Source organism: Drosophila grimshawi, unplaced genomic scaffold (assembly GCF_018153295.1).
Source record: "Drosophila grimshawi isolate 15287-2541.00 unplaced genomic scaffold, ASM1815329v1 contig_1377, whole genome shotgun sequence".
In the NCBI taxonomy this organism is placed as follows: domain Eukaryota; kingdom Metazoa; phylum Arthropoda; class Insecta; order Diptera; family Drosophilidae; genus Drosophila; species Drosophila grimshawi.
In genome coordinates this window covers 11,756,664-11,778,440 of record NW_025062900.1, presented here as the reverse complement: position 1 = coordinate 11,778,440, position 21,777 = coordinate 11,756,664, and the positions used below count along the sequence as shown (strand labels likewise).

The 21,777-nt window shown below is 37.2% G+C and overlaps 2 protein-coding genes across 4 annotated transcripts; one reads left to right on the top strand and one right to left on the bottom strand.

Annotated features, from left to right (window-relative positions):
* Positions 1 to 1,526: 1,526 nt before the first annotated feature.
* LOC6562284 (protein pinocchio) lies at positions 1,527 to 17,806 on the bottom strand. 2 transcript variants are annotated; one of them, XM_032736663.2, is made up of 5 exons: positions 17,638 to 17,806; positions 16,594 to 16,912; positions 4,173 to 4,248; positions 2,474 to 2,723; positions 1,527 to 2,407 (listed from the first exon to the last, which is right to left on the bottom strand). In XM_032736663.2, exons 2-5 carry the CDS (start codon positions 16,910 to 16,912, stop codon positions 2,204 to 2,206), a joined length of 849 nt encoding a protein of 282 aa, XP_032592554.1. In that variant the 5' UTR covers positions 17,638 to 17,806; the 3' UTR covers positions 1,527 to 2,203. The 2 variants fall into 2 exon arrangements, with proteins under 2 accessions (XP_032592554.1, XP_001988449.1); XM_001988413.3 differs by lacking the exons at positions 16,594 to 16,912; positions 17,638 to 17,806 and adding an exon at positions 5,833 to 6,198.
* Positions 17,807 to 17,873: 67 nt separating this feature from the next.
* Positions 17,874 to 21,473, top strand: LOC6562873 (TBC1 domain family member 23). Of its 2 annotated transcripts, none has more exons than XM_001988415.2 (3): positions 17,874 to 18,109; positions 18,643 to 20,005; positions 20,419 to 21,473. In XM_001988415.2, the coding sequence occupies exons 1-3, from the start codon at positions 18,093 to 18,095 to the stop codon at positions 21,118 to 21,120; spliced, it is 2,082 nt and encodes a 693-aa protein (XP_001988451.1). In that variant the 5' UTR covers positions 17,874 to 18,092; the 3' UTR covers positions 21,121 to 21,473. The 2 variants fall into 2 exon arrangements, with proteins under 2 accessions (XP_001988451.1, XP_032592553.1); XM_032736662.2 differs by lacking the exon at positions 17,874 to 18,109 and adding an exon at positions 18,272 to 18,421.
* Positions 21,474 to 21,777: the final 304 nt, after the last annotated feature.

Sequence of the window (21,777 nt, the reverse complement as noted above, 5' to 3'; positions counted from 1 at the left end):
TGAGAAAATATTACTATGGCTAAATATATTTTATGACAATAATCACAAAAGCTAAAGCCATAGGTTATCTTCATGAAATGTTATATTAATATAATTAATACATTGGACTAATCCACTAATTGAATAGGAATTACCGCAAATAATCATTGCTGTGAAAATTTGTCTTTGTTCTTACTGGAATGCTTTAATTCTATATGTTTCGTTAACTTATCTACATCTTACATAGGAAATTCCACAAAAGCATTTGTTAACATTGATAACGCTTAGTAATTCTCTAAAAGTGCCTCGTGACTATATTTTTCTGGAACGCATACAAAAATGTGGTTTACTCTTTTATATATATTTATATCTATCTAAAGTCTACAAATATGTAAAAACAAAATTGACCTGAATTAAATTTTTTCTTTCTTTCCTTTTTTTTTTGTTATATTTGTTATCTATGCAAACATTTCCATTATACATATTTAAATAATTAAGCTCTTAGAAATGGTTTTTGTGCACCTTTTACATTTTCCGGTAAATTAGGCGCCCACTCAGCATTTCATAAATATAGATTATATCATAAATTAAAAAAAAACAACGGTAAACTTTCGCCCACTGTTTGTAAAAATGTTTACTGCAGTATTTTGCAAACCTGTAACCAGCCAACAAGGAAGTGAATGTGGCACAAGGAAATAAACAAATTGAGTGGGATAACGCTGAAGCGGCAACACTCAATAAAGGACAGCTTTACAGATTTACAAGCAATTTGCTAATAAATACTCAAAAAGAACGAAATAACAATAATGCTAACTACATACATAAATACACACGTATATGTATACGAATATGAGCCAATGCCAAGTCAGGCGGATAAGATGATGAAATCTGTGCCCATTTCACTGGCAACCTTCAAAGGCCCACAAGACCCACAAGTAGATTATCTGGTGTATTGATAAGGTGCACGAGTTATATATTTCTGAAATGTGCAACTCATGGGCAAATAATCTATAAGAGTAAAGAGTTCTACATACAAGATTATAGAACGCGCCTCCGAATAAAAAAATGTGTTTCATTTGATTTTCATTTTTGAATATATTTTAATTTTAAAAATATGCTTTTGTCTTTTACAAAACATATCTCTACATTAAAAATATATAATATATGAATGTGTATATACTTTTATGGAGTTCTATATGGTATATATATATATATATGTATAGGTGTATATATAAGGTATAAACTTCTAGTATATGTCATATGGATTTTCACAGAAAATCTTCAACTTTCTTCTTTGAGTAATGCTTACTTTCCAATTGTTTTTAAACTTTAGTTTAGCATATATTTTTTCCTTTTTCTTATTATTTTTTTTCTTGTGCGTTTATTTTGCGCTGTTTTCTGTGTTGAGCATTAGGCGTTCTATGGAAGATTCATATTATTTTGCATTTCCAACGAATTGTTAATAAATTTTTAACTTTTTTTTTGTGCACAATAATTTGGCATTGTTTTTTTGTTTTTACACGAGGCAAAAAGCAACAACAAACAACTAAAATGTTAACAATTATATTTTTAGATCGTTGGACTCTCTCTTTAGCTACAAATATTAAATTCACTATTTGATTACAAAACATTTTTCGTGTTTTTTTCATTTTCTGGCTAATATCACCGTTATCACTGCAGAGCTCGATTTGAGCTCAAGCTAAATGTAGTCTCTTCTTTTTGATGTATGCGCGTGTCTGTGTGTTTGTGTATGAGTGTGTATCCATGTGCGTGTGCGTGTATGTGTGTGTGTGGTGCCATAATTACAGTGTAAACAAATAATTAATTAACTGCTTAACGCTAATTCAACACAAGCTATGAAAACTCAACGCATACACAACAACATTAACATTTTTTTGCGTATAAGAAAAGAAATAAAAACGCTAAGAACTTATAAAAAAAAAACCTTAGTTAATTAAGCACTAAAATTTAAATATGAAGTGAGAGATTCCCCACTCGCTCCCACTCTCTCTCCCTCTTTCTTTCTCGCCTCCTCTCTGCGTTTGAGTGAGCAGCTAATGCAGCATTAAAAATAAAATGTGGTGGACTTGTTGTTTGTTGGCTCATGGCTGATGATGTTGATGATACTTTTGTGTGTGTTTTAGGTGGCGCCAAAACTTCAGTTGTTTGAAAAGGAACACTGTACTGTATATAAACGCTGCAAGGCGAGAGATCGCCTTTTTCTTTAGATGCGCGTAATTTTATTAGTCGACGTCGACAGCTGCTCCAGACGCGAGCACAGTTCCTGTGCGAGACGCAACTGATTCGCCGCGGCAGCGGCACAGGATGTTGCCGAAGCTGTGGCTGCTACGGGCATTTGCTGCATTGCCATTGCCTCCGGAAAACTGAGGCAAACACCTAACCAGCGTGCCTTGCCACATGCATGCGACTGCAAAGAACAAAGCGAATACAGATTAGCTAATGGTTTCCACTTATTGTCAAGTGTCACACTCACCATAGCAAAGTCACGTTTCCATTGCACTGCACACTGTCCATCGCAGAGGGGGCAGGGACGATCGAGGCTATAGCCACCGCATTCGCTGCAGTCGAGTGAGACATGATCATCGGTCCAGGAGACGCCGCACGTGAAGCAGGAGCCCAGATGCTGACGCAACTCCTCAATGGTCAGCACACTGTCCATGCTGATCTCCAACGGACTGCCTACCAAATCGGGCAACGAGGCAGACAGACCCAAGTTGTGATGACTGCAAGAGAACAGAAGAGAAAAGCAAAAGATGAGCAACTGTTTTCATTTCAAAAGAGACTGAGAGTGTGACTTAAATTTATTATAATTTTCAGCTATTTCCTCTGACTTAACACATCTGAGAAGCTTATATTAAAAGTAAAAAGTACACAAAACGGCCTACATTTATAGCTGTCTGGGATTCACAGCAAGTCTGAATAAATTATGATCTAATGAGCACGTACCCCTTTTTTTTAGGTGCATTAAAATTATAATGCGACGGAGACAACTTCTAGCTGCAAGCTTATAGTAGCTCAGATAAAAGGTGCAGCCCCCCAAACCGCACCTGGACGCCGCACATGCCATGACCTTGCACGGTGGGTGGACATTGGGGCGAGGCGTGCGTCGTTGTCATTGGCGTGATTATGATAATGAGCAGCGTGACGGCTAGACGGCAGAGACAGAGACAGAGGCACAGGCAGAGGCAGCGGCAGCAGCGTTTCGGGACTGTACAAACGACGACAACAACAACAGCAGCAGCAGCAACAACAACAATAACAATAGCAACAAATGTGACACAAGCGGCAGACGGCAGCTTTCGCTTGATCATGTGAGCGACGCATCGTCGCCAGCTTTTATTGTTAGCACCAAGAGAGTGACAATTAATGAGTGCGCAGAGAATGGAGAGCGAGAGAGAGAGTGTGTGAGTGTTGGGGTTTTTTTTTTACATACGTGGATGATGCCTTGTGTCTGATAAGGACAACAACAATAATGCAGTATGCGGCATTTTGCTAATGACAACAAAGACTGTGCCAAATTGTGCTATCGTTGCTACTTGTTGTTCTCTGCACTTCGAACACGATTAGATTGCAAAACTATGAATGGGGCGCCACGCATAATCAGAGTCATTTAACAGTCACTGTTACAGTCACTGTTACAGTCACTGTTAACACTCAGCATTAAATTCCCCATAACTGACCCTGACTTTGTTTACAACGCAGCGAAATTTCGCGCATATATCGAACATATCGAAGGCTGCCGAGAGGTGCAAGCGGGCAGGGCCACATTTGGTATTGTTGTCATTCAAAAACATAACAAAAAACGGAAATGGGGCTTCCAGCTAATTTGTGTTGTGAATCACAAGGCGTATGAGCAATCTGGCCATAGATAGAATGTATCTCATTGTGTTGTGTTTTGTGTTAGCACTGATTAGCATTAGTATCTATAGTTATCTTGAATTGAACGCTTTTAATTATAATTATTACCAAAGTCACACATTTCGTTTGAAAGCTGTATGAATCAATGCAGGTACTTTAAAAACAGTTCGTTTTTTAAATACGATAAAAACAAAGAAGTTAAGTTACGTTGAAACTAAAAATAAATGGCTGACCAACTCTTGTCGCTATACCTATTATATCTTATGTATAATATAATATAATATCTATAATAAAGATCTTAAACGGCTACTTACGCCAATGGACTGCAAATGTCGGCAATTTGGGGGGCATGTACGCTGGCACTCGACATTGTTGCTGTTGTTGTTGGTACTGCAAATGGAAAACCAGAAATAAGAAAAATGTTAAAAAAAACACAACAATTAACAAAAGTTCAGTATAAGGGGGGTTATATAGGGGGGGCATCCATATGTCAGGGGCAGAGTACAACAAAAATATACACAGGTAAACAAACGCACGAAGGTAAACGAGCTGCTTGTGTAGCTTGTATTGGGAAGTTTATTATTAAAGCTAGTTGTGTATGCGAGTGTGTGTGTGTCTGTTTGTGAGTGGGGGTATTATAAAACACTTAAATGTCAAAAAAATAAATAAAAAAAATAAAATTGCATGACAAAACCGCAACGAACCGTGCACAACTGTACTCGATGCCTTTCTGTATACGAAAAAGATGACAAGCTTTATGATCAATATACATTTAAGTACATGTACATATAGAAAATGTCAATAGACGACATTCTTCTTCAATCCGAAAAACAAGAAATAATAGTTTCGCTAAGATAACTTCAGGAAGAGATGGGTTTTTTTTTGTTGCTGCTGCTGCTCCTAATGCGGGACACAATTTGTCACAAAGCTTTTAATACGTTCCGAGTAAGAAAATGTTATAAAATTTGAATGGCAACCAATAAAATCCGGTTAAAAGCGGCCCGCTATGGCTGTAAAGGCCACAACAGTTGGTATAACGCGATGCGTCATATCTCAATGAATGTTGTTTTTGGTTACTTTGCTGTTAAAACCCAATTTAAATTTAAGTTTTAATCTGTGCGTATAATGTGTATGGTTTTCCTTCTTTTTTTTTTGGTGGTAATTTTACATTTGCAGCTAAATTATTTATGAAAGCTTGTAAATGTATATATAGTATATATACTGCACTGCTAATGTATTTATAGCTTATGTGGTCGGCACGAGCGACATGTCTACCGTCAATTGTGATGCGCAATCTTGCTGATTTTGGCAGCATTGCAAAATTTGTATTTTTGACACTGCGAGCGCGACGACAGCACATGACTGTGTTTGCGTTGCTTGGCAATAATATTATACGCTTATACGCTGCTGTCATTCTTGTTGTTGCTGCTTCGGCCCGTCTATATTTAGTTGATCATATGATGCAAAGTGTAATCAAATTTGCGTTATGTGCGAAATTTCAAGCTGCGACCAGAGGCCAGACAAACTGCAGCAGCAACGAGGAGTTGAGCGAAACGCCATTTTACAGCCTGCTAATGTAAATGTTATGTTAATGCTGCCAATGTTAACTGAATGTTTCTTTCTTCTTTTTTATAGCAAATTGCAAATGGGGGATAAAACTATGCAAAACTCAAATATAATTTTTTTTTGCACACGCCGCTTGCACTCAAGCATACACATTAATATACAGACCAATTTTCTGTATATAGATATATATAGATAGACTCAGCATGCAATGCGGTAGCCACAACTCACAACTAGTTGCATTTAATTAAGTTTGATGTGATTTATTTATAGAAGGGCAGTCGCACACACACACATACAGACACACATACACACTGAGGCAGCACAACAGAATGCAAGTTTTGTTTTGCTGTCCCTGTCTCTCTGTCTGTCTGTTAGTGTTGAGTTTACTGTGGGCACGGAAATACTTACAATTTGTTTTATGGTTGTTGTTGTTGCTGTTATGGTTGCTTTTGTTTCAACAGTATATCTGATTGCTAACGGCGCAAATAATTTATTATGCGCTATTAATAAGCCAAATTGGGATTTGTTGTATTATAGTTTTTTTTTTTTGTTTTGTTAGCCTTGCGTAAGCGACAACAATGAAATTGCTTTGACAATTGCTTTTAAATATTTAATTGCAATTAATGGTTTGATTGGTTTAACTTTTCACACGCGTAGCACGTTCGCAACAGTTAAATATACACAATGGTTTATGTTCATTAATATTGTGACAGAAGCTGCAGCACACTTTTATAGTTGGGCTTTTTTTTATAGAAACGTTAATTCGTAACAAAATAAACTTTCTGTAGTTGATGAGCTAAAAGCCAAAAGACCAAGTGGCGTGCACGACAACACAAAATTGACTCAAATGAAGTCGTCGCTCGGCTCGCGTTGCTTTTATAGCAAAATCGGCGAATGTGTGCGAGCGAGTGCGCTACACACCGAGAGAATCCGAACACAAAGAGTGAGCGCGAGCAATGATAAACAGTGAGTGAGTGAGTATATTACCGATATTGCAGTCCCTGTTGCTGAGTGCGCGTACGAGACAGAGAGAGAGAGCAAGATCGCGCGCACATGTATATGGAATGGGATGACAAAGCAAAGCTAACGAACTTGTCAGCTCGAAATTTTAACAGCACCAGCACCAATACATTGACAAGCAGCAACTGCCTACGGCATAGGGTAAATCAAAGTTAATGCCAAAAACTCATTCAGTTGATGCTGGCCAAATTCGCCAGCTATATGCGAGTATTTATGTAGTTGGCAACAGGCCATGCCTTATGATAAGCATTAAAAGAAAATATCACTTTTTCCTGTCTCTCTCTCTCTTTCTCTTTGCTATCAGTCAGCGCACTTTATCTGAGTGAGCAGACATTGAGAGAGCGATAGGGAGAGAGAGAGAGAGAGAGAGAGCGAACGAACTCCCGCTCGTTTAACGGTTAAATATACAAGGCAATACAAAACAATATTGACAGATACAAATACAAATATATATGTACATATATATTGAGAGTGTAATACGTATACGCTGCGTCGAACAGGTCTAGTACATTGACTAAATGTAAACTCGAGGGGTTGTTGACGTAGGTAATTTGGACAAGTCAATACAGACAAAAAAAAACAACACCACGCGGCAACCACCGTCAGCAACGACAGCCTTTCATTTGAATAACAAATCATGTTTTTTTTGCTTGTGACAGGTAGTCCAGGGACGAGAATTGCAGGCACGTGAAAGCGATAGGGGGAGAGAGAGAGAGAGATCCTCAAGTTGGATAAGAGGCACATAAATTACATGACCTGCCCTTTATGACTTAACTGGAACTGTTTATCCTAAATGCTTATCTAAAAACGAGTTCGTAATCTTATCGACGCATGGCACTATAGCAACTATAGCATGAAATCTAAAACACCTGTAACGGTACAATTTCAAAGTCTAAATGCGATCTAAATATATGTACATATATACAGATATATAAATATATATAGGGTGCTCTAGAGGTACCGCAACTGTAATGGAAATTGCCAGCGCAAGTGCTGCAAAGCAACTAAAAAATATTCGCATGTTAATAGGAATTGTTTATTTTTTTGTTGCTGTTTTTTAATCTTTTTTTCTTTATTTATTTTATTTTTTTGCACTACATAAGTCGCGCGTCGCGCCAGCCAGAGCTCAAATTTCGCTAGGTCTACGAAAAAGAAAAACGGAGCAGTCAGATCAACTTAAAATTGACCCTCGCCAAAAATAATGCAATTCAGCAACGACGACAAAGCCAACGTCCAACTAAAAACTATAAACAGACTCTCATAGAAACACACACATTTATACATGCATTCGTATTCTAAACAATTGATCTTTATTTAGAAAGGCGAGACGATACTCATGATTATCATGATCATGATCATGATCGTGATCATCATCTTATTTCCATAGTTCATTTGTGCTCCGGCCCACTTTTCGACTGACATTCAACTTTGAATGCGACGCAGTTTCATTTGTGATTTTTTTTCTCTTTTTTTTTTTTGTTATTATTATTTTGTGGGAAGGGACCATTGTCATCTGAGAAGGTCGCGAGGCAATTACTTGAAACACCTCCGAACTCATTCAAAACATTGCGTCAGACAACGTGAGCGATATTAATATGAACCAATAAGCCACAGACAAATGGAAATATATAACAAACCAAACCAAATAATATTTAAATATTTATTTTTGCAAACCTTTTAAAAAAAATGTTGAAGTGCACTCTGCTCGTATTTGTTGTGTATTTCTGGTACACATTTGAGTTAACTGCTTGAAACAGAAACATGCATGATGTATGCACAGGTAGTTCAAGGAGTGCCTGCATTCAGGGTTATTGCAACTAGCATCCCTGGTATGCATTCATTGAAAGCAATCGAGAAATTGAAAACCAAACTTGAACTTAAGCTAAGAATGGCCTTTGAAATTGATCTACGAGAATGATTAATTACAAAAAGAGTTTATGACTCTCTCTCCCACTCTGAATAAATATCCCGCGACGAAGGCAAGACTGTCAATGATAGAAATCAAAGCTGAGAGTTCAATAACCGACCATCAATTTATAAACTTGTATTTGACCTCAAATATACATAAGTATAGATATATATATATATATATACATAAAACTAAAGTCTGCCAATATAGCAATAAAGATCTCATTATTCAAAGAGCCACCCTCGCTGGGCACATGAACAAGTGCGGCTTGAAGACATGCGCTTCCTCTTTAAGTCATCTGCATCAGTTGAAGCAATTCGCCTTTTATTTCATTTGCTTCAGATACGCAGCTATGCCAACAAAGCTGCGCCTGCTAGTGCCTTTCAATTGTTGTGCGATTTGTGTAAATAAATAAATACATATTTACATATGTGTATTGGTTTGTTGGTTGGCTGGATGTTATGAGCTGGGATCTGACTAGCACCAAATGTACCCAGCTAAATATACAAATGCCGTTGACGTCAATGCGCAAAAGCCGGGAAAAACAAAAGCAAACAAAACTACGCCCCAAAAAAGCAAAATGCAAAAGAAATAATAATATTTATATGTCACAAACAAGAAGAAGACAGATTTCGAATGCATTGTTTTGATCATGAACTCAAAATTGGATGATTCACGATGATTACGGAGAATGAAACAGAATTCTAGTTAACAATATCCAACTAAGAAATTCCGGGTTAACGGCGTCAATCACATGTTAATGAGTTCAACACAAATCGAAACGAGTTTTATAATATATATATATATATATATAAACATTTTGCGGGGTTTCCTCGCTGATAGATTTATGCAAACAGAATGTTTTAACAATTGTTTATATAATTAATGGGAAAAAATATCTCAAACGTAGTTAGCCCAAGTGTATTGTGCCTCTAACTAAGCACGCTCTTCTATTGAGGAAAGCCGCCGTTCGATCAAAAATGAAAAACAAATAAAAATTAGCTTTTAGCACACGAGTTGACAGATAGATGGGTGAAGAATTGCACAGCTGTTGACAATGGCAATTAGAAGTGTGCGAATTATAAATAACCGACAGGAATGAGAACTTTTCTCGATATCGTTCCGTTCTACTCGAATACAATTTGCATTTTGCAAAAATTCCGCTTATTAAATTTGCATGCATTCACAGAATGATCTGCAGAGAGTGAGAAATTCCACAAGTTGGGAGAATTTCGGCTTAATCATTTCAAATTAAAACGTAAAGATTGTTTTTTATAGTTAATGAAACTAGCTCAAAACTTGAACTATGATATTAACATACTAGAAAATTGGCAAGCAAATGCAAGGTGGTTTTGACACACTGTTAAGAAAATCCGTTAAGTCAACATCATTAAATTTATAATGTATGTGTAGCTTTCCACATCAGGGGCTATAAAAATTGCAATGTGAGAAACGACAAAGGCCAATGCCTTATCTTTATAGCCAGCATAATCGATATTTTATTGATTGATAAGGTTGGAGTGCATACCAGTTGGAATACAGCCGGTAAACCAAAGGAATTTGGGTGGGTAACACACTTGTTTATTAGGGAAAGTTTTTACTTTATACTTCATCAATTAATGTACTGTAATAAATAATTAAATATAAACAAAAGAACAGATTGTAAGGCAGTTGTTTATTAAGGAAAGTGTTTACTGTGTACTGCATCAATTATATTGTAATCATAATAATATATAAATAAAATACAAATGTACTTGATTGATTCGCACAGAATATTACTTTTATATTTTGAATTATTGTTTGTTATTGCAAATCGTGTTTATTATTTTCGATTTTTGTTTTTATTTAAGAATTGACAGGGGCGTATTTATAAGAGATGATTCTAGAAAACATTCCTGCTGTGATTCAAACACATTTCAACTATTATTGAAGCTAATTTGCAGCACCCTAACTCAATTTGCAACGCTATTCATATTACAATAGACGGGAGGTCAGTTGGAATATAGGCAGGCAGGTAGGCTTCATATACAACACATATTTATGTGCATATGTATCGCCATATCCATTGCAGCATCCACACAAATAATAATATTATTATTCTTGGAAATTGTTATAAAAATACTCGTTGAGAATTGCGTCATGTACGTATATGTATGTATATATATGTCAATCTGTGTGTTTATAAATATATATTTAACTGATTGTAGTTGTTATAATATAATTGTACTTCGTTTACAATGTTCAGAAGGAATTGCCCAACAGGCGAACGTCAAAAGTCCACGTCAAGTACGTAAATCTGACTTACATTTGCATCAGAAGTCGCTAATCGATCAGTAAATAAAAAATCCCAATAAAAAAGTGGAACAGGCCCCCACCTAGGGAGCCCCCAACACCTTATAGAGGTTAATAGCTGATGTAAATACAATTTGAATTTAACGAGTTGAACATATATAGACAGTGATGCTGATCAAGAATATATACTCAACCGTTTTTCTGCCTGTCTGTTTCTAAAAATCAGTCCTTTAGTCTTAAGGTTATCTATTTATATATATATATATATCGCCAGTCTATTGGAGTATGTAATCTTTGGCGTCTGAGGCCTAAGACAGTTGTTTTTTCTTTATTTTCATTAAATATGAAATTTATTATGTTCCTAACTCTTTGAGAACTCCTATGGTTTTTTAATTTTTGAAACTTGGAGGTTTGTCTTTCGCTTACCAACTATAATTTGCAAGCAATGTCAAATTAAATATTCATATCTTATATTTGATTGATTTATTTGTTAGTCAACACGCTAGTATAGCGTGATAAGTCGTAGAAAAACAAAAGAAAAAATCCCTATAATGCAGTCGGTCAACTCTAGCTTAAAATTGGGTAAACAGTGCAATTAACAGTTTAGTTTGAATTAACACTTAATTTATATGCTAATTACACGCGACACAATTCAGTTTAGTCCGAATAGATTTAGCTAAGGATGGTTTCAACTGCTAATGGATACTTCTCAACCTATATGTATATATAGTATGTAAATATATGGCAAGTATGCCTCTCTGGGCAACTCAAGTGGTCTGACCGACTATTTAGTTGACGTTTTCTTTTATTATTCTTTAAAAACATTTTAACTGGCTGACGTCGTCATGAAAGCAACTTGATGATGAGCATCTTTCCGCTGGCATTTGTGTTAGATTTGCGTCGCACGAATCGCTTATACACACAGAGTGCGAGTGAGAGAGAGAGAGAGACAATGAGAGAAAGAGAGGCACGAAGGGAAAGAGGGAGAACTGACTGAGCTGTGAGTTAAGTTTCCAGTTTAAACCGATTGCTACTAAATAATGGTCGTAGTCGTTTCTCATTGCTCGTCACACGATACAGTCAGTGTGTGTGTGTTAAAATTGTAAATTGATAAAACAATGAAGCGCTGCAATGAAATGAATGAATGAAGCGCAATTTAAATGGAAATCAATATGTAGCATATAGTATTGTATACATGTAGCATATATATATATATATATATATATATATATATATATATATGTATATATATATATAATATACTATATTGTAAAGAATGCGTTGTTGACTGACCTGCAGTTTAAACTGTGTCCCAGCCCTGAGCCACTGTGAATGCCAAGTGGTTTCATATGAACCACATTTGCGCACGTTCCACTGACACTCGACGTCCGAGGCATTAGAAGGCAGCCAAATCAGCGGCGGCTCAAGTAACACCAACGTTGAGGTTTTTACCAGCTGTCAGCCAAACGAATCGGTTAGAGCTTTGAGACAGACAGACAGCCTCTCAACTGGCGCCAATTTGTATTACGAATCAAAAGCGCATCATGCCACCTATCCTCCCATTATATATACATATGTATATATATATACGTATGAAACAGGCGACAAAAAGGTCAAACTCAATCATCGAATTGCAAATTCAAAAAAATTTATTTTATTTGTATTATTATTATTTTTTTTTTTGAATGTGAGGCGACGCGTGGACATGACAGCTTATCAGCTACTTCAAAGTAATAACCACAACAACAATAATAACAACACAGAAGTCAAGTCGGGACGGCCTGAGCCGAGACTGAGACAGCGGGCGAGGCTGTTGCCCCCCTTCGTGTCATATACTTTGTGTGATGATGATGTCGGCAACATTTCAATAAACCAAATTTGAGCAAAAAAAAAAAAAAATAATCTAAAAACACGGCGGGCAACAATGCTTAACTAAACGTTACCCAGTAGCCAAGTTTTAAGTACAGCTCAAGGTGTAGATTTTTGAATAACTTAGTGGTTTACAGTAGAATCGGTTTGGAGTTCTCAGTACACTTATGTAAGCCAATTAAGTTACGTGTGCATGAAATGAGATGTGGGCAAAAAAAATAAAAAAATAAATGAATATGCGCATTGTAAATAATCAGATAAAAAATTTCAAAGAGTCTATCTATTAAAAGCACTGCAGGTATATATGACTAATCCATACCATATACCATACTTGGTGATTCAGTTAAACAATTTTACACTACATTCCACTTGTGAACTGGTCATTGCCAGTTGTTAAAGTAAATAAATAACTATGCAATCTGCCATGGAAAAAACATAAACATTTGACAGCTTATGCTTAGCTATTTGATATTTACTTGTTAAGTATTCGATTTTATCCGATTGTTATTCAGTTGATATCCAAATGCAAATACATAATATTCGTAATTGAAATGAATATCGAGTGCAAATTAATAACACCGTATATTTTCCCAAACAAATCTGTTACTATCAAATACAAATATGATGTGTCTGAGCGGAAAAATATTTATTTGTATTTAACACTACATTTTTTCGCTGAATTACTTGAAAGCAAAATGCGAAAGTATAATAATAATAATAATATAAAGTAAATAAAGAAATTGTTAAGCACTACCTGGTTTTTTCCGGTTATTTCCTTCCGTAGTAGTTGTCTGTTAAAACTGATTAGATCTGGATTCTTAGGTAACTCTGAATGTAACATATTAATTCCTTATAATGTATATGCTGCGTCTGCCTCAAACATGGGGTATAAATAGTCTGCGCGTGGCATACAATTTGCTTTTGTCTATAATGAGCATGGGAACATAAAAAACATTAAAAAAAAACGGCGAAACAATTTCGCATGCACAATCAACCAGACACACCACGAAGGAGCAAGGGATAAGTGGGAGGCAGAGAGGCGGGCTGGCTGCGGGGTAGTAGTGCGAAATTGAAAACGATTTTATTTTTAAAATTTGTCATTACGTTTGTCGTTTTAATAAGCAAAATTTTATGTAAGCAAACAAACAGCAAAAAAAAAAAAAATGGGGAGGAAAAAAACTCATGGGAATAAAAACTTTGGCACCAAGTGCAGTTCTGTGCAGTTTTTTAACGAATGACAATCGAGACGGCAATAACGATGGAGTGGGGGGAGGTCAATGTCTGTCGCCGATCATCGAGCAAATCGTAGACAGACTAATGATGTAAGTGAGTGATATTCTGTAAGCAAATGTTGTTGTTGTGTCTGTGATTCAAGTGATTCATTAATTAGTGAGAGTGCAAAGATAAAATGCAAATCATGATCACGCAATGTATACGATAAGGGACGAGTCTAATTATAAAGATAAGGTAATTACATTGGGAAAGACCAGCATAAGAGCACCAAATCGTTGACTCATTGCTAAAACATTAAAGTGCTCATTTATAGAATCTTAAGTCTAAACCAATACACCAGATTTCAATAGAAGTGCAAAGCCTCTCTTTATACGAAATACTTGGAAATGTATGATAGCATTCTGTTCAATGTTTATTACATGTGTTTTAACGAACTGACGATAAAAGTTATATTATATGCACATATAATATTATAAAGATATAGTGGCACGAGTCGCTTTCCTACTTATTTGAAATCTGACTCTAAGGCAAACAATCGTAAGACTTCTGTTTCTCAAGGCTTATGCAATAACCTCTAGCTAAGGGTTAAGTAATACACGTTAAATCCTATCTAAATATTTATAGTGTAGATGCGATAATAATTATTTCAATAACATTCAAGACCGTATTTATTTTGACTCAGATGTGCTCTGATATCGCTGCAAAATTTCCAAATGAATTATAATTTGATTCTCTTTTTCTTTTTTGGGGTTGAGGGTTATGTTAATATTAAATGTTTATTTATTTGTATAGTTTTCTGTAAACTTTGTGCCTTATAAACAGCAACAAACCAGATTCGAAAACATATTGCTATATTGTAAGCAATTTCCCTTTACTTTCCTGTTCAGCTGTCAGCTTTTGACACGCAAGAACAACGTGGCCGATTAGTCCAATTGCCGGCTTGTAAGTTTCCTAAACGATTTACACGTGTCGACTTAAATTAAACTAAAATAAAATAACAAACAATGGACTTTGCAGTAACACACGCAATTGCGCGTTTAAACAAAAAAAAAAAAAACAAATGTGCTAAAAGTTTGCACAATTTCTACGGGTGACCAGGGCACAGGAGAGCAACTACTGCTGATAGAGTCGTCAACGTTTGGTGGAACAAGTCACATGAGAAACGCGTGTCTTTCATAAATCTAATGCGACATCAGAAACGTGTGAATAAAGCAGACGCACGCTTTGTTTATATGGTTAATCAGATCGCAGATAAACCCAAAGGCAGACACAACAATTAGCACACAACATGTTTTTCAGCGCCGGTAAAGGCCCCATTCACATAATTTGACGGATGCTCAGTGGGTGTAGCATTTTTTTATAAAGCGAATTAGAAATGCGTAACACTTTAAGGCAGTCAGTTCCGACCGCATAAACATATACATATAAATAGTGGACGATCAGAAATTAATATTATTTCCAGAAATGACAACTACTTCTGATCAGTAATGGATGTCATTATAAAGCAATTCATTATTTTCTCATATGATTGATGTCGGTTTTAAATTTAGAAACTGAAGCTAAAAATAAGCAGACATCGATTATTTTATTTCGATACAAAGTGATCCAATATAAATTGGCACAACTTCGAGGAATTATAACTATTTCGCCAGTTTGTATGACTTTCAAAAGGGAACTACATTTGCAATCGATATTTAGCGAGTGACAAGCTGTGACTTAAGATCTTGATCATCATGACAAACACATTTTGATGGATTTCATTTGTAAAGCAATTCATTCCTTTGCCACTCCATTTAATCGATTTCTTTATAATTTTAGAAACTTGAGCTAAAAATAAGCAGACATCGATTATATCATTATCGATTACAGTTGCATTCAGAAACAAAGTGATCTAATATAAATTGATGGCCCAGCATTTGGAATTATATATTTTATGGCGGGGCGACCCATTTGAGCGATAAAGCTAACTATCGCTGCCAATTGATGTTAATAAAAGTGTGCGCCTGTTTCCGCTCAATCATCTGTATGTACAAAAAAAATAAAAATTGCAAGTGGGTCGCACAAAGAGCACAGGGACGCAATATGATTATACATATACTATATATATAAATATATATATATATGTCTGCCATACGTTGACGTACGTACGTGTGTTTACTGGGCCACGCCCACGCACCTGTTAATTAGCGAGCGATTGGAAAATAACGCAGCTGATAACACATTACTAACTGCCAGTCAGCGCCGTCTTCGCAATGACAAACATTGCGAATAAAAAAGTTTCCAGTCCGAGTTTGAGGCCTGTTATTCTATCAGTAGAATGGCCGATTGGACGATCGTAAATATTTATAGAATCATAGGTAGGCAGAGCTCGGCTCGTCTAGACTATAAATAAGTCGAATAGCCAACACGTTCCAATTATCAACGTCTGCTAATATTAGTCTGTTTGCATAACATCTTTATGATATTCCTGCTGTATCTATAAATAACTTAATTTATTATTTGCATGGCAATTCATTCCAACAGGAATATATGATTAAGTACATATTGCTTCTATTTTTAGTTAGTAGATGTTTAACAGTTGCAGTTAATCAACTGATACACTATTGAAAATAGGGGATACAAATGATGTACATATTTATATCATTTATACATATTTTTTATATGATTAGGATATTAAATTTGAACTTCTTCAACTGATAAACTTTTGAAAATATAAATTGATGCTGTTATTTGACAATGAATATGGAATGAGGGCAATCATACATACATACATAAATATTATATAATAAGGAAGATTTGAACAATTGATGGTTTGCTGCTGATAATCATAATTGAATCAAGCTTACCAATAAAATTTAAATTCCTTAACGCAGCAGCGCAGCTATTTGTGGCTGTTGTCAACTTGTCAATAATGACTGCCGGGGGTCCGGAGCAAAAGTCCGGATCATCCACATCAAAGATAATGCCGTCATCCCACTCCGTTACAATTTGCGATGATTTTGACAGCTGTTTTTGCTGTTTCTGAGCTGTTGTCGATGCCTGCAATTGCTGCTGCTGCTGTTGCTGCCCGAAGCTGGTGTTATTGTTAATATTGCTGCTGCTGTTATTGCTGTTGTCGCTGGTAAACGAGTTGTTGTTGCTATTTGCTGCAGCGCGTTGTTTCATCTGCAAGCAAAGAGACGCTATTAGTCGCAAGTAGCGGTGTGTGTTGTAAGTACGTGCAGCTATGCAAATGCCAAAAATTACACGTGGCTAAGTGCAAAGTCAACACAAAATACTCGAGCCGACTAAACATACACTGCACCGCAGCTGCGAATTATATAATACAATAAAAAAATTATTATATAACAATCTATATATAATGTGCGTACTATTCACATGTACAACTTCATCATGTTTAGCTTCATTTTTATTAATTTTATTGAGAACAGTGTGTAAAAAGAAGACAAATTAGTTTTTTTTAGAGCAAGCCATAAAAGGGAGTGTGAGAGAGAGAAAGATAGGGGGGAGTAAGAGTAACAGAACAGGACAGGACAGCTGTTGCTGTCTGGCTATTAACACAGGAGTTCAAAAAACAAACACAGGCACACACACACAAAGGCTCACATGAATTGAAATGCCAAGGCGAAAATATTGCAAGTATGCCGCTTGGCAATGCAAATGCATATGCAAAAAATCAATAGATGCACTATTTAGGTGAAGGCTGCATCAATGTGTGCATCTGTTTGTATACATGTTCACATATATACATATATGTGTATGTGTGTGCCATTTGTTGTAGCAATGCAAAAAATAACGCATTTGTTTTTGTTTTTACAGCTCTGTTTGGCTTGCATCTTTGTGTGTGTGTGTGTGTGTGAGAGCTCGGGGGCACTTACCCCAAGCCTTACCTTAGTTCGAAGACGTTTCACCAGTTGGCCAGTGAAGAGTATTTTCTGTCTACAACAGCAAATAGTTTTCTGCACTTTAAAAATTTTATTTTATTCACAAACTGCTACAGCTGCATTGACTTAAAGCGTTTAAATTCAATGTTTTGCTCAATTTTGCCAGCGGACTAAAATCATTAGCATTCACAGCGAGACGGCAACACGCAAACAGTTGGCAGCACTCTTGTTGTGTTGCACAAATATTTATCGACATGCCACCACAGATACTTCCAATAAAAAAACATTAACTCATGGTAGAGCAATTTTTTTTGGCGAATATTAACAAAGTTCTACATTAATAACGTGCCAAAAATGCACAAAAGTACGTTGCAGCAGCTAAAAAGTGTGCAATAAAAGAAACTGAAGCATTAAAATCGGCAGCAACCTTGCAAAACAACTGTATATGTAGCGTGTCGGCCATGGAGGAGAATATGTGGTAAATAAACATTGACAAAATCAGTCGCAGTCGCATCTGCAGTTTCAGCTTAACAGTCGACGTCGGCAACAACGCCGCGTCAGTCCTATGTAATGTCATCAATTATTGTAAAAAGCTCTTTATTGAGAATTGTTATTGAGGACTATGTGTCTGATTGGCCTTGCCGTGGGGCTGTTGGGTGACATACCGTTGCGATAGATAGAGAGCCAGATAGTGGAAGAAGACGGTGAACAGCTTTTGTCTTATCAGCAACAGCTGTGCTAATTGGACACGTTGAAAGCAGCGCAAACAAACGCATTACCAGTTCTGAATGTGAGTGTGAATGAAAGAAAGCTTTGAGAGTTCACTGATCAGTTGACCGAAGCTTTCGCATTTCTGTTACACTCACTCCATTTCTCTTTAACTTCTGGCTTCAAAATCTTTGCTTTAAATTGACATGAAACGATTTACTTGGGACTTAACTCATTTAAATAAAAATTGTATTACATTTAGAAAAAATAAAAGAAAAATAAATAAGATCTTTTTGTATGCAGGATAATTGAGCTGGAATCGGCGCTGTTGGATGACTGCACGGTGAATGAGGTTTATGGGATATGTCAGGGGAAGCAGTTACCGGAGGCACTGCGTCCGGATGTGTGGCAGGTGTGCCTCGATGTGCGGCACAAAAGCGATCAGATGTCGCTCTTCAATGAGATCTACGATCTTCCATTTCAAAGTCAATTGCGTGAGGATTGCAAACGGATTGTGGAACGCATGGGCAACGATGAGGAGGACAAAGTGTCCGTTGTCTCCGATCTAGAATCGATAATGACATTCTATTGCAAGAATCGTAATCTACAATATGAGCCAGAGAACGGTTGGATTGAACTACTCCTGCCGCTCTTCGCTCTCAAACTGAATCGCTCCGATACGTTCAATCTCTTTGAGGCTATCAGGGACACTTATATACCAAAGGGTTGCAAGCCCAAGGGCAATGTCTTCCACGTATTTCGTTTGCTGCTGCTCTACCATGATCCGGAGCTGTGCACCGTGCTGGATACGAAGAAGATAACACCCGATCTATATTCGCTGACATGGTTCCAATCACTGTTTGCCAACTGCAGCAGTTTATCTGTGATTATCGCCATGTGGGATTTATATTTTCAGAATGCCGACCCATTTATGGTCTTCTTTTTGGCTCTGATCATACTGATCAATGGACGCGATCAGATAATGGCAATGAAGACGTCATCCAAGGAGGACATTATGAAATTTCTCATCAATATGCCGTGCGCTTTGGAGGTGGATGATGTTCCAGATTTTTGCTCACTCGCCCAATACTATGCGCTGAAAACACCCTCATCCTTCAAGACGGACTATCTGAAGGCGCTTTATGGCAAACAGAACGATTCGCCGCGCAGCCAGGAGGAGTCCAATAAAGTATCACAGGCTCTTTGCCTGCCTGTTTCCGTCTACGAACTGGTAGAGAATTCTGCCACCGAATTCCCAGTGCCAGATGCCGTTCGATTCTTTCTCGTCGATTGTCGTCCAGCTGAACAGTATAATGCCGGCCATTTGTCAACGGCATTCCATCTCGACTGCAATCTGATGCTGCAGGAGCCGTTGGCATTCGCAACAGCTGTTCAGGGTCTGCTCACCGCCCAGAAACAGGCCATTGAGGTAAATTCAAATGCGGGCGGTGAGCATTTGTGTTTCATGGGCAGCGGCCGTGTCGAGGAGGATCAGTACACGCATATGGTGGTGGCCTCATTCCTGCAAAAGAACACACACTACGTGTCCTTGCTCACCGGTGGCTACGCCTCCATCCACGACTATTTTGGCGATCACATGGCCGATTGCCTCGAGGATCACAGCGTCAGCAAGTGTCTCGTCTGTCAGCAGCACAATGTGAAGCAGGTAATTTGTATAATTATATTATCGAAACGCAAATGAGCTATGTCCTTATAGCCTTGTCCCTTTCTCAGTTCATCTAAGCAGTATAACTCAGATTTATAATCAAAATTTTCCATTTTGCCAATACCCAATAAAATAAAATCTCTACACAAAGTAGTAGTAATCCAAGACGTTTTGAATCCAAAATCTAAAAATATTTCTATATAAAAAATATATATAAAACAATATTTTTCATTAAATTTGATTTATTAATCTAGGCTTATTTGCAACTTAGAATTGCCTAAATTTTGAATGTCCCTTTTTAAAAATTGTTGATTTGCTTTAACCAGTTACAAATAAGTTAAGTTTAATATGTTTGAGGATGTGTTCCTTGGTCAGATTTAAACCTGTGACTAATCGCTATTCCATGTCCACAGTCAAAGACCGTGCCGCTGAAAGCGCCAGCGACTACGCCGTCCTCCTCCGATCTGTTTAGTAAGTTCTCCGCAGCCATGAAGTCCAAATCGGCCGAGGTCAAGGGACGTCTGATGGACATCATTGTGAATCCGAGTGGTGCAAATGGTGCACCCAACGCCGGCGGCGCTTCCAGCAACGGAGCCCAATCGTTGCCCGCCCAGGAGCGTCATGTGAGCGCCAAGGAGCGCAACGGGAAACGTTATCGGAATGTGGCGCCCGTCTTCAGTATTGACGATGAGAACGAGGATGCCTACGATGGAGATGAACGTGATGCGCCTCAGCCGGCCGGCGATACGAAGGAAATTGTCAATCTTAATCAATATTTCAAGACGGCGGACATCATCAATGCGTTCAAGTGTCAGGATGTCCATATAAATGGCTATATGTACGATAGCCATCTGATAATAACGCCCACACATCTGGTGGTGTTGCGCGAATTGGGACGTGGTCAGGCGCAGATAATGGTCCGAAGACCGCTGGCGAGCATTGTAAAGATCACAGCCAAGAAGCGACATCGCGATTTGATCACATTCAAATACGGATTTCCCGATGGCGATGGTCTGCTCATCACCGACATGGATCGATTTCTCATACCAAATGCAACAGAGGCCACCGCTCTGGTCTCCAAACACATTGTGCAGGTGCTCGACAATGCAAAGTAGTGGAGATCGGGACTTGAAGTCCCCCATTAGTCACGCCTTATGGTTAATCCACATCCTTATTTTAACACACACAGGACACATACAAAAAGCAATGCGTTTCGCTCTGTTCTCTGAGAACGGTCTAATTATACTAACTATAAATTGGCAATGATTTCCTTCGACTAGCTGACAAATTGTAGTCTAAACTTTTAAATCAATGGGACATGCTGCAACTGTAACATACAACACACTTTACCGACAACAAAACAAAACAAAACAAAAACAGGACGACGAAAATTAACCTAATTAAAATTGAATGCGATTTGTTCTAACCCAAAACTAAATTCTAAGTTCAAATAAACGAAATAAACTTACCTTAGAAGCCTTGAGACTTACAATATGTAAAGATTATAACAAATATTTATTACAATTAAACAACGTATAAATAAACATGTATTATATTCGACAAATCAATTCAATTAAATTCAAAAATGTTAAATTAATTCATTTAGAAGTCAAATCGTTTGCAAAAGGCCGTCTTGCTTTTGACAAAGTTGTGGAATTCCGTTAAGGTAGCTCAGTTCATACAATGTTCATTACTAAATAGCGTCACAAATAAACTCGTAATGCGTTTATCGAGTTCACAAATGGAACCAGAGAAGACAACTCCATTAGGCA

Bases quoted from the DNA above. Each gene is read 5' to 3' on its own strand.
- LOC6562284 (XM_032736663.2), bottom strand. From the start codon at position 16,912: ATGAAACAACGCGCTGCAGCAAATAGCAACAACAACTCGTTTACCAGC. The intron at 2,724-4,172 runs GTAAGTAGCCGT...GTTCTCTTGCAG, and splicing joins GACATTTGCAGTCCATTGGC to TCATCACAACTTGGGTCTGT. The intron at 2,408-2,473 runs GTGAGTGTGACA...TGTTCTTTGCAG, and splicing joins GGAAACGTGACTTTGCTATG to TCGCATGCATGTGGCAAGGC.
- LOC6562873 (XM_001988415.2), top strand. The intron at 20,006-20,418 runs GTAATTTGTATA...CCATGTCCACAG, and splicing joins AGCAGCACAATGTGAAGCAG to TCAAAGACCGTGCCGCTGAA.